Source organism: Aulostomus chinensis, chromosome 13, assembly GCF_037954235.1.
Source record: "Aulostomus chinensis isolate RoL2024-O1b breed Wild chromosome 13, RoL_Achi_v1.0, whole genome shotgun sequence".
Taxonomy (NCBI): domain Eukaryota; kingdom Metazoa; phylum Chordata; class Actinopteri; order Syngnathiformes; family Aulostomidae; genus Aulostomus; species Aulostomus chinensis.
The window spans coordinates 11,335,684-11,352,100 of NC_141332.1; the positions used below are offsets into that span (position 1 = coordinate 11,335,684).

Sequence of the window (16,417 nt, forward strand, 5' to 3'; positions counted from 1 at the left end):
CACCTGAGAGATTTAATACACACTCAATCCTCATGCACATGCAGTTGGGTCGAGGGAGGGGTGCTGTAGGAAGAAATCCTCCAGTAATGTACTTCATGTTGGAGTATCTCATCTTAGTACTTGAGGACTTGTACTTTTAGTCCACATCATTTATCTGAACCCATCAATTACTCGTTGCTTTGAAGGAGACACGTACTTGAGTTTATTTAAGATACCTGAGAAAACTCAGTATCAAAGTGATGCTTCACCAAAAAAGTGTTATTTTTGTTTGTTTGTTTGTTTGTTTTGCCTTTCAAATACAAACAAATAGATTTCTGAAGCTGATGAATACACATCACTTGTGTGCGACTCCGAAATGCACAAAGAACTAACCGCTTGTATTTAGCTTGAAGCTAACGGCAACATGTAGCAACAACAGTTATGGAAAAAAATAGCTGTGGTAAAACTGCCCAAAAGCGTCCGTTTATATAGCCTCGAGTACATTGTCTGATATAATCCATGTCTTCTTTCTCCAGCTGAATGCTCGGTCATCCACAAACGCTTTTATTCAAGCTAAAATTAAAAGCTCCCGGTTCTAAGCTTCAGTCAACGAGCACGAATGAAAACCAAACCAAAAGTGTTACAGTTTGTTTGTTTTTGCTGAAATCCAAGTGTTTATGGATTCCTTGACATACGACTGAATGAAGAAGATGTGGATGATACACAGACGGTGCATTTGAGCAAATATAAATGGACATTTTTGGGCATATCTGCTGTTGTTACTACATATGTGACCGGCTCCTTCTGCATATTTGGGTCACAAAGGAGTAATGCGTCCTCTTGTGCCCGGGACACCTTTCACTTTTATGGGAATACTATTTTATCTACTTAGGTGGAGGAACTGCAATACTGCATACTTTTTGCTTCAGTGGAGAAATGAAAGTTGTGCAGGCCTCTAGATCCTATCTCTGTGTTATGCAGGGTGAATTTACTACCCCGGTGGAGGTGCAGCTTTTCTCCTCTTTTGCTCGCCTGTGTCATGCTTCTTCTGTGGGTGAGTAACAGGCAGTTTGGGCGATGACGCAATTGTGGAAAGGTCTTGGGTGCAGTCAAACTTGTAATTCTGTGAGGAATTTTTCATTTGGTCGAGGCTGGCTGGCTGGCTGGGTCTGTCTTTATAAATAAAGACGTTTGCCTTCAAAAGAGCAGAACAGAAGAGAAGGCGAGAGGAGAGATTATATACAGATTATTTCAAATCCTCAGAACATTACCACAGGTCAAATTTCACCACTCTTTACAGTCTCTATGAATAAGAAAATGATGAGTGTGAAATAATTCACATCTTGATCCAGGAAAATATTAGCCAGGGTAAAGGAATCCAGAATTTTTATTCCAGACGGTGTTTTTTGGGGATCATTCAAGGTCTGTTCATGATTCAGTTAGGAGATTACTGCATAAATCCCCACAGCTATATGCAACTCAGTCACCTTCAATCAGACTTCTGTTTATTTGAATTAAATTATAGCGATGACTATATCCATAGCGTAGTTATTTATCTTTTCTCAATAAAATTTGATATTCCCAGCAGGGCTGCAACACAGCTGTGGGTGCAGGTACCGGAGGCAGCTCCTGCTATCACCAGCTGTGCTTGAAGTGGGAGTCTAGGCTGTTTCGGTGGCACAGACTCACCCCATGAGTGCTTTATTATCTCATCTTCAAAGGTGATTTATGGCTCTCACACAGGCCACCCTTCTGAGCTGTTTATATCTGCTGAAGATAAAAGAAAATCATGGCTTTATTACCCAGACGGAGCGGGTCTGTTTACGCAACCTCACTAGAGGCCCGCAGCAGGCCTGCGCTGAATATCTGATGTGTGTTTTCAAAGGCTACAAAACCGTCCCAGGAGGAAAAAACAATTGCATTCTTCTAATGTTGACAAACACACATTTCCTCCCACAACTGCTCTCCTAATTTTAATTTTGTTTTGCTTGGCATTCTATTTAATGTTTCAGTCCGAATCACAGACCAGCTCACATATTGCTACCCTCCTCATCATTATCATTGGTACACATTAGGACAGTCTCCTGGAACATATGAGTCAGTGTCCTCTGAGGTCGACACACACACACACACACACTCACAAACATTCGATCTCCGAAGATGCATTTGCCTGTAGTGCCATCATGTGGTGAGACTGGGTACTGCAGGTACTGCACAATACAACTTATTTTTAATATGAAAGGATATGTCAATGCCATGGCTGCCCAAAGTGAGGCCAGAAGGCCTAATTAAGTCCACCATAAGGTTTTACTTGGCCTGAAGTAGTAAATAAAAAAATGATTACTCCTATAGGGTGACAGGCCGTATAATAAAAAAGCTCAAATTAATCTCAGGGCAAATACCATTTATACAGTTTTTTTTTTTTTTTCATTTCATTGGGCAGAAGAGTGACACTACGTGCAGGATGTCAGAGAGAAATTAACAGTAACAGTTTTATCATTCAATTTGAGTTCTGCCCCAAAATATTTTGGGCACCTCTGGCTCATACGCAAAAAAAGTTGTCGTCAAGACATCTGCCACAGAATCACTTTATTTTATTAGGCAGTTGAGAAGAATAACTGTGTTCTAAAGGCTCTATTTACCAACACCGGAGACCAAAAAAGGACAGCAACTTACAACACAAACTGACAGAGGAGTCCGTCAGTAATGTCTACAAACCAAACAAACGTGGTATTTATATCAGGAAAAAAATGATAGTGTTTCAACACAGTAAACTGCATTTTACAAAGCTCCTCATACATCATCGTCACAGTGTCACCTCTGACACCAGCTCATTCATCCTCCGTGTTTTCAGGTGCAGAGAAGATGGTTAATGAACGGAATACAGTACAGAATCAGCAAGATTTCCTACAGCTGAAGCATGCGAGTTAATATTTTTGCTCTGAAGAGGAAGCGCAAAATATGTTTGTGTGCTGCTAATTTCTATGGATTGTTCTCCGTTGTGATTTCTGCTCATCTTTTGGTCTCTCACAAAGTTTCTAGTGATCTCATCGCTGCTGTTGTTGTAATATGGATGATGTAAAGATCTATAAAGCAAAGGGCCAGTGCATACAACAAAAACAGCAAATACATTTAATGTACTTTTAGAGTAGAGAGACTGGGGGATACCGTTGCTTTGAAGAAAACAATGTGTAGGTGACTAGCCTTTGATATTCCAGCTACTCGAGAGAAGGTGAGAAGGATGCAGTTTGTTTAACAGTACTGAAGTGGTATTTTTTTACTGCACTACTCATGAAGCCCGAATTAATAAGCAGAATGAGAAATAATCGTTAAGTTAAGACTCCACTTGAGAGTCAGAACATCTTGGTGTTCAGAGGGCGAGCGGTCCCAGCCTCAGCTCTACGTGGTGTGTCAGCCAGATAGGCTCAGCGGTGGTCTCAGCTCCCTCCTCGCTGGGCCTGATGGGAGCTGCCAGGTTGCGGAAGTCGTGTCGGATCTTAAAAGAAACAGCGACATCCCCGTCCTCTTCTTTCTGTGGGATCACTTTGATGAAGAAGCCAATCTTATTGGATTTCCTGAAAGCGACGACACTGCGGAGCAGATGGACAGAGATAAGGGAGGTTAGGGGTTCTTTCACAATATTCATTTGAGGTGTGTGTGCGTGTGTGTGTGTGTGTGTGTGTGTGTGTGTGTGTGTGTGTTTGTGTGTGTTTGAACTCACTCGGGGTCATCCTGGAAGTCCTGAGGCTCAGCCAATTCATCATACTCAGCAGCAGCATCCTTTCCTGCCAAGACCAGTTCTTTGCTCGGTACTATGACCTGGACAGGAAAAACTCCAATATTCAATCTTTCCACAGGACAGAAGGTCAACCACACATTTGATCTTCATATCACTCTACATATATATGGATATATTTTCTTTCACCACAAGGCAGTTATACAATGTCCACACCGTCCAAACACATCTATTCACTCCTAAATTGAAGCAACGCTCAGCTGTACTAATTTTAAGTAGAGACTAAGCCTAGACTCTACAGCCATTGGCACAAACATGGCATAAAAGGACCAACAGACCTAACTAACATCACTTCCTGCTTCTGGCCTCACCCAAGCATGTCCTGATGTGGTTCACTAAGCCCTCCAGGTGTTTGAATATCAGATCAAGCAGAAAGACAGAACTGCACACTCTGTTTGGTAGCAACAGGAATGGAAATGGTTTATGCTCTGTTTTGGCCAGGAGCTCTTCTTTACCCAGTCTGGCCCGTGACTTCATCACTGACGAGGCCAACACAAACAGCCTGCAGTCAATGATGGCCTGGGAGCGGCTGCCGGTAACAGGCAGCGCAGCCGACCGTTTTCCAGTGGAACGCCGCAGTCTGAGCTGGAGCTGCTGACAGCTGACAGATGGAGGTGAAAATGGGACCCAACTGCTCTGCATAGGAGATGAAGTGGAAGCTACCTGTTCCATAAGGAGCAGGCAGTAAGATGGCCAGACCACCCTGCACTCCCTCGGCTGTGGCTGGTAAGACTGCAGGAGTGTTAGATAGAATGCGCAGCATTTAAGAACAGACGTGGTGAACAACTGCCACAAACTGCTTGACCTCGACATTTATACCAGCTCAGCTGCTTCACTGATTGTCGACAAGCACAAGACACCCAAATCAAAGTGACTTGCACACAGTCCTCAAGTCATGTTTGAGCAAATCAGCACACGCAGAAAAACTAGGCCTCTCACGACGGCAGTATGATGTCATCATTGCAAAAACTGACTGTTCCTCGACCTTATTTCTTGCATCCTATTACACTTAATCAAAATCCACCCACAACTTCCCACCAGACGGGCGAACAGCACCGACAACGTTCATTATCTCTTATCGTCTCACAAGTGCTGCTACTAAACCACATGAATTCAAATATGAACTGGCCTTTTAGTTCTAGCTGGGTCTGAATCAACTTCTCCTGAAGCTGGTGCTGGTTCCGGACAGGAAGTGTGCACAGAACAGAGCGAAGGGACGGGGTGTGAGTGTGTGAGCTCTGTCCCAACATTGAGAGGCTGCGGTGTGGTCTCTAATTACACAAACGGTAAAAACTCTGAGTAAGAGTGGCTATACCGTCGGAGCCAATCAATACTATGACCTTTCATGGATCCTTTTTATCTAGTTCATCAAATTACAGATTGATTCATGGAACATCATCTGACCACTGAAGTTTCTGAAGTGATCCCCGCATGGCGTGAAAGCCCCCTTAGACTGCAGGGCAGGTATTCAGTTATCACTTGTAAGAGTCATATTTACATTTTTAGTCTTTTTATAAATACAGAACAGCATTTCCAATAGACGCATGTGGTATTTTATAAAAGCTATCATGCTGATTCTAATGTTTAAATACACCTTGCTGTGCACGTTATGTTATTTCTTCTTTTTAGATAGGAAGTGGTAGAACTCATGGAAACGCCAGGTCCGTTTCAGCCCGACTGAAGTGTGTAGATGCCAGAGTAATCCAGTTCCTGACATGATCAGCAAAGTATGATAAAGAACGATTTCGGTAGGACAAACGTGTTTAAAGGTATTTTAGGCAAATGCAACTTTTTGCATTTTGCTGATGCAAAAATTTGACTTCTTCTAGAATGATGTGAACACAATCTGTCTCATATTCATGGATCAGTGATTGCTGTTTGTCATGCACATTTACTCCTGCTTGAAAAATTGAATAATCTTTTGCTCAAACAAAGAATGTGTTTGCTTGTGTCGTCGACGTGAGCGGTGGTGAGCAGGATCGCCGAGCTACACGTGCATCTGTGGCATCACTGTGTTTGGTGACCTCGTGTTCCACTGGTGGTACCTTGGCAGTGCTGTTGATGTCATCAGGGTCTTCCTCCTCACAAGCGGCCAAGGTAACATGGGTGATGTTCTCCACTGGGTTGGTCAGTGTCAGCAGCACTTGGCTCTCCTACACAGACATGAGATCACTGTTGAACCCTGATGACCTCATCACACGGGCTGCAGGGCTATCGGGGTAAGTTCAGCTCTGACACCCTACTGACTGTTGACCCGAGCCACTCTTGATACCTCAGTGGTTCAGGATTACATCAAAATGATGCTTCTTTCACACGGCTTGCATCAGAGGATATTTGCATAAAGCTTTCTCAACTTTCCACTCTAGTGTAGCTTGGTAGTCCTTCCAGCTCAGCAGGGGGGGGGGGGGGGGGGGGTCCAGCTTCAAGTCCAAGTCTGGTTCTCACATATGAGCTCCCAGTTACTGTCTGTATGTGTCAAGTGACAGGAAGAGATGCGGCATCTCTGGTCGCGTCACATCTCAGGATGGTGCTCACCACCACGATATGTTCTACTTTACAGAGGTAGAAACAGGACGCACATTCAGCATTTAGACGTTTATGTAAAAAACAAAATACTAGTGACATTGGAAACATGGATTCAACCTATTTAATCAGGTAAAAGAGGTGCAGGCTCTTGAATGCACTAAAAAGTAAAAAGTGTTGAGTCTTTGTTTTACGCTATTGATTTTCAAGAGCAGGAATAAAAAAATAAATAAATAAAAATTGAATATTATAAAGTATATAAAGGGCCAAATATGCAGTGCGTGTTCGAGACAACATACGAGCTGCTCAATTCAACCGTAGTATTCTTGTTCGACCCACACTCATGGGCATTTCATCCCATTCGGATGTTTTCGTTTGCCCGCAAGTTGCGTGAACCAGAAGGGGACCGCATCCGTGTATTCATAGCCGTGTATCCAATTCCTTATCTGACACGTCTTTTTCGCAGGAGCCCCTGTGGATTGCAGAAGCTCCTGATTGACGTCGCTGAGCACATGGGGACACCTAACTCCTGAAGCGCACAGGAAATCACGCCATGTGTCTCATCTCCTTCCTCAAACATCTGCACTATTATTCTGTATTGTCCTCAAGTCCCGCCATTTTTTTCCCCCTTATAGGCTATTCCTCTCCTTCGTGCCTTCATCCCGCCAGTGCCGTGAAAGTCCGGTTCACGCAACTTGCGGGCGAACGAAAATATCTGAATGGGATGAAACGCCCGTTATCTGTTTTTTCCCTTTTTCGTTTGGTGCACAAAATCGGAAACCGAGCCATTTTTGTTGTTTTTCTTAAATTTTGAGAACGAATGTTGAGAAAACAAGTCCTTATTTTGTTTTTTTTCAGTTTCTGTTTTATTTTGAAAAACGACTGCACGAATGACACACGGACTGTGTCTGCATCAAAACTAAAGTAGTGAGGCTGTTCTTCAAATGTTAGGAGTAGAAGGAACAGATATTTGTGTGAAACTGTAGGGACTAAAATTAGACGTGTCAGAAAAATAAATGGTCAAGTGACGTAATTGATACATTGACAGTAACAAAGCATTTGTATAATTCTACCTCCCATATCTGGAACTTCAATCGTTCTACAATGGGGTTTGCTTTTTCTTGTTAATGGTTAATAATTATTTTTCCCCCCTGCATTTGTTACTGGTCACTAGTGTGTTTGTTAGTAAGATATCTCAAAAACTAATGGTCAGGTTACCAGGCAGGTTTTCATGAAGCTTGGCGGAGGGTGTCCCACGGGTGAGGAAGACCCTACGCAGCATTAGGGGCCGTTTGCTGTGAGTGTTACCTAATCTCCCTTAAGTTCCATAAAAGGTGACAGACATGGGAACTTTAACTGCGTGTTTACAGCCTTAAAAAGTGCAAATCAAGATCGTGAAAAGAATTCACGGCCATGTAAACACTCACTGTACACACTGACCTTCATGTAGCGGAGGTTTGGAATGGACATAATTCTCACTTCAGGGATGTAACTCCTGTGAGAGGAAAAGACCAGTAAGACAATTCAATTGGAACACTGTAAACATTTGAAGGAGCTGAGACATAATGGAACAATTTAAATTAGACAGCTTTTGTCTTCGCTGGAACTTACAATACAAGCTAATATAGAACTGAATTCACCGTAGCAAAGAGGAGAACAATAGAAAACATCCCTCACAGCCAATAGAGGCAGACACCACTGCATGCTGAATATTAAGCTGCTTTTGTATGAATAATTTCCTGAACAGAAGCTCGTACTTGCACTAGGCTACAATGACACTTAAGGACCTTAATCTAATTTAACTACATCAGGCTTCAGGCTGACTTCGATGTTTAATTAATGTCAACTGATGTTCAACAACATTGTGAAAGCAGATGTTCGGGACAGAATCTGATGGCCTATACTCACACAGCCACCAGCTGGATTTTAAACTTGATTGAAGTGGGATTAAATTCGGGCTTGCTCAAATTGTGCTCACATTTCTGGAGGAAATGCAAATGAAGAAAAAATGTTATTATCTAAATGTGATCAATGAAAGAAAAATGGCCGGTTTGGATTTTATCAACAGAGGGAAGTCTAACTGACCCTGCAGCGCAGAGAGCGCTTCATCAGGAGGTGTTTGTGTCGGGGGTGGAGCTGAGAGGCCCCCGCTGGCTGGAAGTCTGGCTGCAGGAGCCGCTGGCGTAGCGTGGTCACTGGGAGGATGCGGCAAACTCAATTAGACAAAATTACAAACGTTTTCACTTCTCCCGAGTGAGTTTGGAGAAACTTTTACCCTCTGGTAAAATGATGGGTCTGGTGTAACAATCTTCAGGCAGCGGCTCCACCTCGTCAAGGGCCTGGGCGGGCTCGATGGTGATCTCCTTCTGGTCCTCACCCTCCTTGAGGCTGGTGAGGAACACATGAACTGATATTAACTGGTTGTCCGATTCCTTTGGCATCTAATCTCGGCTGAAGGTTTCACTCAATTATCTGCCACTCATCTACAGTTGGCGACAACAAACATACACAGTGGATTATTGAGTAGAACATACATTAATGTCTTAAAAGAATTAGCGACTGAATATCGACGCAAGATCATTCTTTTACGTTTCTCTCGTCTGCTTTACATTTGTCTCCGATATGTCGTGTTTTTTTTACTGCATCCTGTCAATATGTTGGTTATTGGCAGCCAGCCCTTGAATATGACCCAGAGCTTTAAACCTGCTCACAACTGTACAACTGCAAAATGCTGATGATGTAAGTGGGACCAACTGTTCCAGTGATGGATTACCCACAGGTCTCGTGCCAAGTTTCAAGACCCTGCAAATGGTTTCCATGGCACTCTGAAATTCATGAAACCAACGGCTGCTGCGAGGTTGAAAATTCATTAGAAGAAGCTAAATTGAGAGTCCAAAGATTTTCATTCAGTCTGAACTACAGTGTTCTTAGTTAATGTTTCACATGTTTTGACATCTGACCCCCTTAAGTCTTCCTCAGAGGAGTCACATGATGTAACGGTGACAGATTTATACAGGCCTTTCTGCTCGACAGTTTCAATATAACTGTGTCTTCGGTGTAAGAACACGTTCCCTTTCATCCCGAGTTCAAAACCGTAAACACAGGCATCACTCTTCCCTAAATCTGAGGGGTGATGCTACATCAGGTCCTGGTGCATCCCAAAGTCCAAATCAACGCCCAGAAAAAGTGAGATGTGATATATGAGATTCCATGGCTGGATATCATGAGAGAATAATCCTCCGGGACAGAAATGAACTGAGCATTTGGCATATGATAGAACGAGCACTGGAAAGAATGCAAGAGGAAACATCTGGATCGTGGACAATTGCAATAAAATGGAGAGCGGAACAGGAAAATCTAATATCAGCCAACCTCAGATCACCGTAAAACAAGACAGAACCACATCAGGAGCTGGAAGAGGGCCGAGGACTTTCGGTCTGACATTAATAGGCACCACTGTTGGGTCAGAGAGGCGGGGACATACATGTGGTCTCCAACCTGGGGTGTAGTCCTACGGAAACAATCGGTCGAGAGTGTGCATGGTAGCCCCTCCTAACAGTTTAGGTAGGATGACCAAACCTGAGTAAACCAGCTGACAGGAAACATCACAGTAAAATCATCTCTGAGGACGACTGCAGGAAGTCAGCAGCTGAAACATGTCAGAGTTACTGGCAGGGGCGGAGACAGACGTGTGTCCAGGGTGGACGTGGCTACCCTGGATATGTGATTGGTCGACCCTAGTAAAGCCAAAATTATATTTGTTATTGCTGATGCACTTTTTGAACTGTTTAATGAGCATCTCAATAATTAGTAACCTTTTTCAAATGCACTTGCCTCAGCGTTGCCAGATTGTGTGTTTCCCACCATTTGGGGATGTTTTATCATCACTAATAGCATTTGGCTGGTACATTATTACAAGTATAATTATCATATTTCTGGGTGTTGATTCACATTGGCCCTGTTGTTGATTTATTTAACATAAATCTTGACCAGACTTGGACTCTCCTTAAATAACCTTGTTATATCAAAGCCTTTTTCTGAAACTGGTTATTATAACATTTAATAAACATCTAACTAGCATCCAAACATATAATGCATCCACACTGTGGTTACTGGTTTAAAACATGCAAACACACAGCAGTGGCCCCTTTAAATGACGAGAACACAAGTCCATGTTTGACATGAGAACATTACAAGATGAGAGACGACTCACGAAAGACCAGCCAGACTTGATATGGGGGCTCCAGACCTCTGCCGCTGCAGTCTGGTGCCCAGGCCGTATTTTTCCTGAGTCAAGAGAAAAAAAAGTGAGGGGCCTCACAAACACTCTTAAGTGACTGCTCAGTCTACATTCGTTTTCTACACACTACTCGTAACACTAGGAACTTTTACAACAGAGGAAATGACAATTGTTTGACATTTAAATAAACAATATAACAAGGCAAACATATTTGTCTTGTAGTATGAGACAAAACCAGGAACCTTTCTGCCAAGGAGAGAGGGAGAGAATTAACTGACAGACATGTTTCAGGACTTCATATCATATTTGGTCACAGTTGTGTGTTTCTTCTCTCCCTCTAACCCACATAAAGGCTCCATTGTCTGCAACTCAGTCTCATTTAACCAAGCGGACATTCATGTGATCTGTGAGGTCACTGGCTATAACGGATTAAACAGGAAAACAGACAAAAAAAAACCTAGTGTTACGGTAAAAAAGACAAAGTCTACGCAACTTGTGAAAAGTACAACTCACCACCACATGAATAGTGTGTTGCTGGGGGGGAGGGGGTGGGTAAAAACCAAAATATCAGAGTGCATTAGCAAAGGAAAAAGAGAGAATAAAGAACCAGGTGAAACCAAAGTGATTAAGCAAACATTAGTGGCAACGTTGGTGACATGCAACAGCAACAGAAATGCATCAGTAATGAGAAAACATCACAGTTTCAGCAGTTAAATCACGGCGTTCAGACACCGTGAGGAAGACTGGCCGGCATTAAAGTTAAGTATTGTATGAGCAGAAAGCAGGAGGCGTCGACTACATGTCAACAAGCCCCGAAAGCAGGAAAATGATGATCACACCAAGGCGATTCAATGTAAACGTGGTTTTACACTCAATTTATGCCTCTACTCCTTTATCCATGCATCACATGTTTCAGAATTTCTGAGTTCTACAGCATAAAATATGTCAGTCTAGACAGCATTTCTGAATGCTGAAGCTTGTATGTATTTTGTGCCAAAAAACAAACAAACAACAGAAGCACAAAATCTAGTTGTGGTAACGTTACTTGCATAACATTTGCTTTGTTCTTGAAAAAAAAAAAATCACAAAAGTGGTGTCAAATTCAGATTTTCTTGCTGGACAAAACACTAAAATGTTAAACTTTTTTGCAACAGCACTGATTTTTTTTGGGAAATAATCCCAAATCCACCATAAAAATCCCATTGGCTTTTGGTCGAGGGTACCCCTGGCGATGCTAACTTCTGGGCAGAGCTACAAAAATACATCATCCCTGCAGCACTTCAATTTTCTAATTAAAATTCCATTAAGGGTTTGTCTTTCACGACTGTATGAACATTAGAATAGGAACCCTCTGATTTATTCGCCTTGGTGTGAACATCTTATTAATCTTGTACAGTAAACACAACAACAGCAAATAGTAAATTACTGCCTCCGATTTGGATTGAACGTGCACTGACATAACATCCTACTTGCATATATCCCTGGTATAATACATTAAGATTTATGGAACGCTTATGTACCAAATCAATCTCTTAAATGAAAATATTTGTTGATACTAAGTTCTGACAAATTACACTGCAACATTTGCTGAATTAAATTTCAAACGTCCACGAACAAAGTCGTGAATGCAGCACTTTGGTGCAGGGGGAGCAGGGTACCGAGAAAGCCAGAGGCATGCACTGTCGTCTCCTGGCCAGCTTCTTCCTGTCTCGCTCCTGCTTCTCCCTGTGAGCCAGCTGCTGGTAGTACTCAATCAGCTTGTTGATCTGCGCAGGAAGACAATTCAGCTGGTCATGAGTGTTCATTGCTCATTATTTAATAGTAATGAATATTAGGTACATTGTATCATTGTGATCAAGAAACATGTGAGAAACTCGGGAGAATTTAAATGCCTGGGGGGTGGGACTTACCCGCAGTGTATGAGGGTTTTCTGGCTCCTGCCATCCACCGCTGGCTGCAATGAATAAAAAATGGAGCAAAACATCATCGACAATAGTTTTCTTTCTTCATGAGCTGCACTAATGAGTTACTGGCATTGAAACAGGCCTTTGAAAGAGGGCAGTTTTCACTGAAGCTGAAAACAAATATTTGAACTTGAGTATTTGAAAACAAATCCATTAAGAAGACCACGCTCTCAGGAGCACCCACCAACTGATTTGTCAGCCATCCCTACATCCCTGGAGGTCCAGCGGCAGAAGCCACAGGCCAGGTAGTAGGCCTTCTTCATGGCAGTCTTAGTGGGATCATCAGGCAGAGGGGCTGGGATGTTAGTGGCCCGAGTGGACAGGGTGTGCATGCAGCATGGGCAGTCAAAACAGTTGGCACACCTGGAGCACAGAGGATATGAATGGATGCGGAAATGGCTTACATGAATATACCAAAGAAAACAGATCAGACCTGCATAATCGCATAATCACACAATCAGGTTTCTCTATGTGCTTACAGGTTCATCTCACCTGTTCTTTTTCAACTTCGCCTCTGCTGAAGGCATATTCTCCAGGCAACTGGGGCAATAGTGGGAATCCACCTGATCACAAGAATCAAAATTGTGAAACGATTTCTTCAATTTAACATCCTTGGGTTTCCCCTTATATATTGTTATCATTTCTAAGGCAAGACCCTGAGAGTTAAGATTGCAACAGCGATTGAATCACTTAGCAAGCAAACTGAGTGACTCATCATGCTAATTAATGAAAATAATGAACAAGTTTGAGGCAACTAGACTGCTGTAATGTAATGATTGGAGAAATCTAGCCTTCTGGGTGTGGTGACCCTAACAGCGAACCCCGTTAACATGCTGCTTTGTGATTATATGAACATACTCTGGGATGGTTTGAAACAATAACTTCTATTCGGACATGTAAATCCTCTTCATAAGCTCAATTACTGAGTTTACTTGCGTTTACATTTAGCTCAAGAGGCAAATGCTAGGCTAACAGGCTTGCTGTGCTGCAAACTACGCTAACACAACCGGAAGTTAAACCTTCGCCATCAGCCAATGAGATGCGGTGGCTGCTGGAATAACAAGCAGCCGACAAGCTGCTCAGCCATACAACGCGCAGGATGTCACGGCAAACCCCGCCTACCTGTCAAAGCTACTAGCAAGCCGGCTAACAACACAGTAGCTGCTGACTAAATGAAGCTAACGGCTAACTCGGTTTAAAAAAAAAAAAAAAAACAGGTTAACATGAACGTACCTCGTGAGACACACATTCCAGTGATCGCAGCTCACTGCAGTAGCGGCAGAAATAGAGTTGAGATATGGGGGCTCTGATTCGTTTCTCTCCACGAACCAGATAGACTACTCTATCTGGCTGGAGAAGGGACGCCATCTCTAGCCTGTGCTGAGGAGTCCGACAGCTCATTGACGACGTTGCTGCTGTGGTGGGAGGGGGAGGCTGCCGGCTGGAGGAACAGCAAATATACGCCCCGCAGGTACACACCCCGCATATATACACCCCGCAGGCATACGTCCATCAGGTGAATTACTTGAGAAAGTGAACAGTTACACAAAACCAAACCCAGAAAGGAAACAACCAACGATGTAATCGGATTACACAATAATACATATAAGAATAAGACCAAATCAATAAAAACGCATATCAGACATAAAACAGAACTCAGGGGAAAACCTTTCTATAAAAATGAGTTTTAAAAAGCCATTCATATTTGTATTTTCTGGGTATATAAAGTATAAGCACAGTTTACATTATTGTCAGTTACTAGTTACTACTTAGCCTGAATGACTCCAGACCGATAGCCCTGACGTCTGTAATCATGAAGTGTTTTGAGCAATCAGTCTCCCAGTACATCAGAGACTGCCTTCCTCCCTCCCTCGACCCCCACCAGTTTGCTTACAGAGCAAACCGGTCCACAGAGGACACCATCGCTCAAACGCTTCACACAGTGCTGAGCCACCTGGAGACCGGGAAGAGCTATGTGAGGATGCTCTTCGTGGACTTCAGCTCAGTGTTCAACACCATCATCCCAGACATTCTCCACGATAAACTCCTGCAGCTCCGTATCCCCTTTCCCACCTGCAACTGGATTAAAAATTTCCTGTCAAGCCGTCCTCAGTCGGTGAGACTCGGATCCTACCACTCCTCCATACTCTCACTCAGCACCGGGTCCCCTCAAGGCTGTGTCCTGAGCCCTCTGCTGTTCGCCCTGTACACCCACGACTGCACTCCGACCCATCCAACCAACCGCATCATCAAATATGCGGGCGACACCACCGTGGTTGGACTCATCCATGGCGAGGATGAGACAGCGTACAGGGCGGATGTAGAGAAACTGTCTCACTGGTGCTCAGGCAACAACCTGACCCTGAACGTCCATAAGACCAAAGAACTTATTATGGACTTCAGGAGGAATAGTCAGGACCACACAACCCTCCTCATAAATGGAAAACAGGTGGAAACTGTCACCACCTTCAGGTACCTGGGCACCCACATCTGCTCCGACTGCTCCTGGACCTTCAATGTCAGGGCCCTGGTGAAGAAGGCTCAGCAGCGGCTGCACTTCCTGCGCGTCCTCAGGAAGAACAGCCTGGACCGCAAGCTGCTGCTGGGCTTCTACCACTCCTGGAGAGCGTCCTGACCCACAGTCTAGGAGTGTGGTACGCTGGCTCCACAGCAGAGGATAGGAAGGCGGTGCAGAAGGTCATAAACACCGCCCAAAAAATCATCGGTTGCCCTCTGCCCACACAGGAACACATCTCCTCATCCTACTGCCTCAGGAGAACCAAGGCCATCACAGCTGAGCCCACCCACCCTGCCCACCCCCTGTTTGACCTGATGCCCTCGGGCAGGCGCTGCAGGTCAATTAAGTCCCGCACCAGCAGACTCACAAAAAGTTTTTTTCCCCTGGGCCATCAGGACTGCCAACACCTACAAACACAGTTAATGCACACACACAAAACTCTCTTGACCCCCCCCCCCCAACCATCAAACTACCTCATCCTGTACTGCATCTTAATTTGTTCTCTGCACTTCAAAATCTCCTTTTGCACCTCTCACTTTTTTCACTTGCATCTTGCACATATCTATCTTTTTTTCTATATTTTTACTGTTCTTACATTGTTTATTGTCTAATGTTTATTTTATTTACTGTATCTTTTCTTTGGATCTGCATTCTGTGGTGCATGGTGGCTCTGGAAGAGCACTCTTTTTAATTATTTTCACTGTACCCCCCCCCCCCTGCACAGCAACAATAAAAGATTCTGATTCTGATTCTGATTCTCTCCTGAAACACTCAGGTTATGGCTAAACCCTTAAAGTCCAGATACAGTAAATGATTCTTCAGTGGGCCACCCCATCTCTGGACCAGTATTTTCACTACCTCAGAATGAGCCCTCCTCATCTGCAGAGGGAGCATGTTCTCTTCCATGGAGCCCCCTGGTTGCTTCTACCAGAGCCAACAAGCTAAGCACTTTAGCTGCTCTTATGTTTGTAAGGAGTAACCTCCCTTAAAGATAAGCAGCTCAGGTTGGCTTTATTTATTCTGCTACTAACCATGTACCGCAAGTGTGACACATGTGTGCACACATTCACCAACTCGGGCTAGCCAGCCAGGACTGTCAGTGACTCAGCGGACCTACGGGAGCCACCCATGAAGAGATGGTGCCCCAACTTGGGAACCTGGCTCACAGATAAGATCAGTCCTTGGTCTTTTGATTGAACTCTGGGCTTTGCTGTGGTTCATACATCACACGCAGGTCACATGATGGTGTAACAATCAGCACCCCAGGAGTGGAACAAGCCATCCTGCATTGTGTGGTTACATTCAGATGTCACACTATGAGGAAGACTGGATTTGTATATTTGGAAATGGCCCTTTGCATGTAACTGAGGGTCAATATGTGATCCTGTTTCACTTGA

At 43.8% G+C, this 16,417-nt stretch overlaps 1 protein-coding gene across 2 annotated transcripts; it reads right to left on the bottom strand.

Moving 5' to 3' along the window:
- Positions 1-2,538: 2,538 nt before the first annotated feature.
- On the bottom strand, positions 2,539-13,921 carry dctn4 (dynactin 4). 2 transcript variants are annotated; one of them, XM_086223160.1, is made up of 14 exons: positions 13,736-13,921; positions 12,995-13,065; positions 12,687-12,865; positions 12,449-12,492; positions 12,197-12,304; positions 11,052-11,072; positions 10,512-10,585; positions 8,574-8,686; positions 8,384-8,493; positions 8,207-8,280; positions 7,739-7,793; positions 5,821-5,928; positions 3,701-3,798; positions 2,539-3,569 (listed from the first exon to the last, which is right to left on the bottom strand). In XM_086223160.1, the coding sequence occupies exons 1-14, from the start codon at positions 13,901-13,903 to the stop codon at positions 3,350-3,352; spliced, it is 1,443 nt and encodes a 480-aa protein (XP_086079286.1). In that variant the 5' UTR covers positions 13,904-13,921; the 3' UTR covers positions 2,539-3,349. The 2 variants fall into 2 exon arrangements, with proteins under 2 accessions (XP_086079286.1, XP_086079287.1); XM_086223161.1 differs by lacking the exon at positions 11,052-11,072.
- Between the last annotated feature and the right edge of the window lie 2,496 nt (positions 13,922-16,417).

Bases quoted from the DNA above. Each gene is read 5' to 3' on its own strand.
- dctn4 (XM_086223160.1), bottom strand. From the start codon at position 13,903: ATGAGCTGTCGGACTCCTCAGCACAGGCTAGAGATGGCGTCCCTTCTC. The intron at 12,305-12,448 runs GTAAGTCCCACC...CTTCCTGCGCAG, and splicing joins AAAACCCTCATACACTGCGG to ATCAACAAGCTGATTGAGTA. The intron at 10,586-11,051 runs GTGAGTTGTACT...CTCTTGACTCAG, and splicing joins AACACACTATTCATGTGGTG to GAAAAATACGGCCTGGGCAC.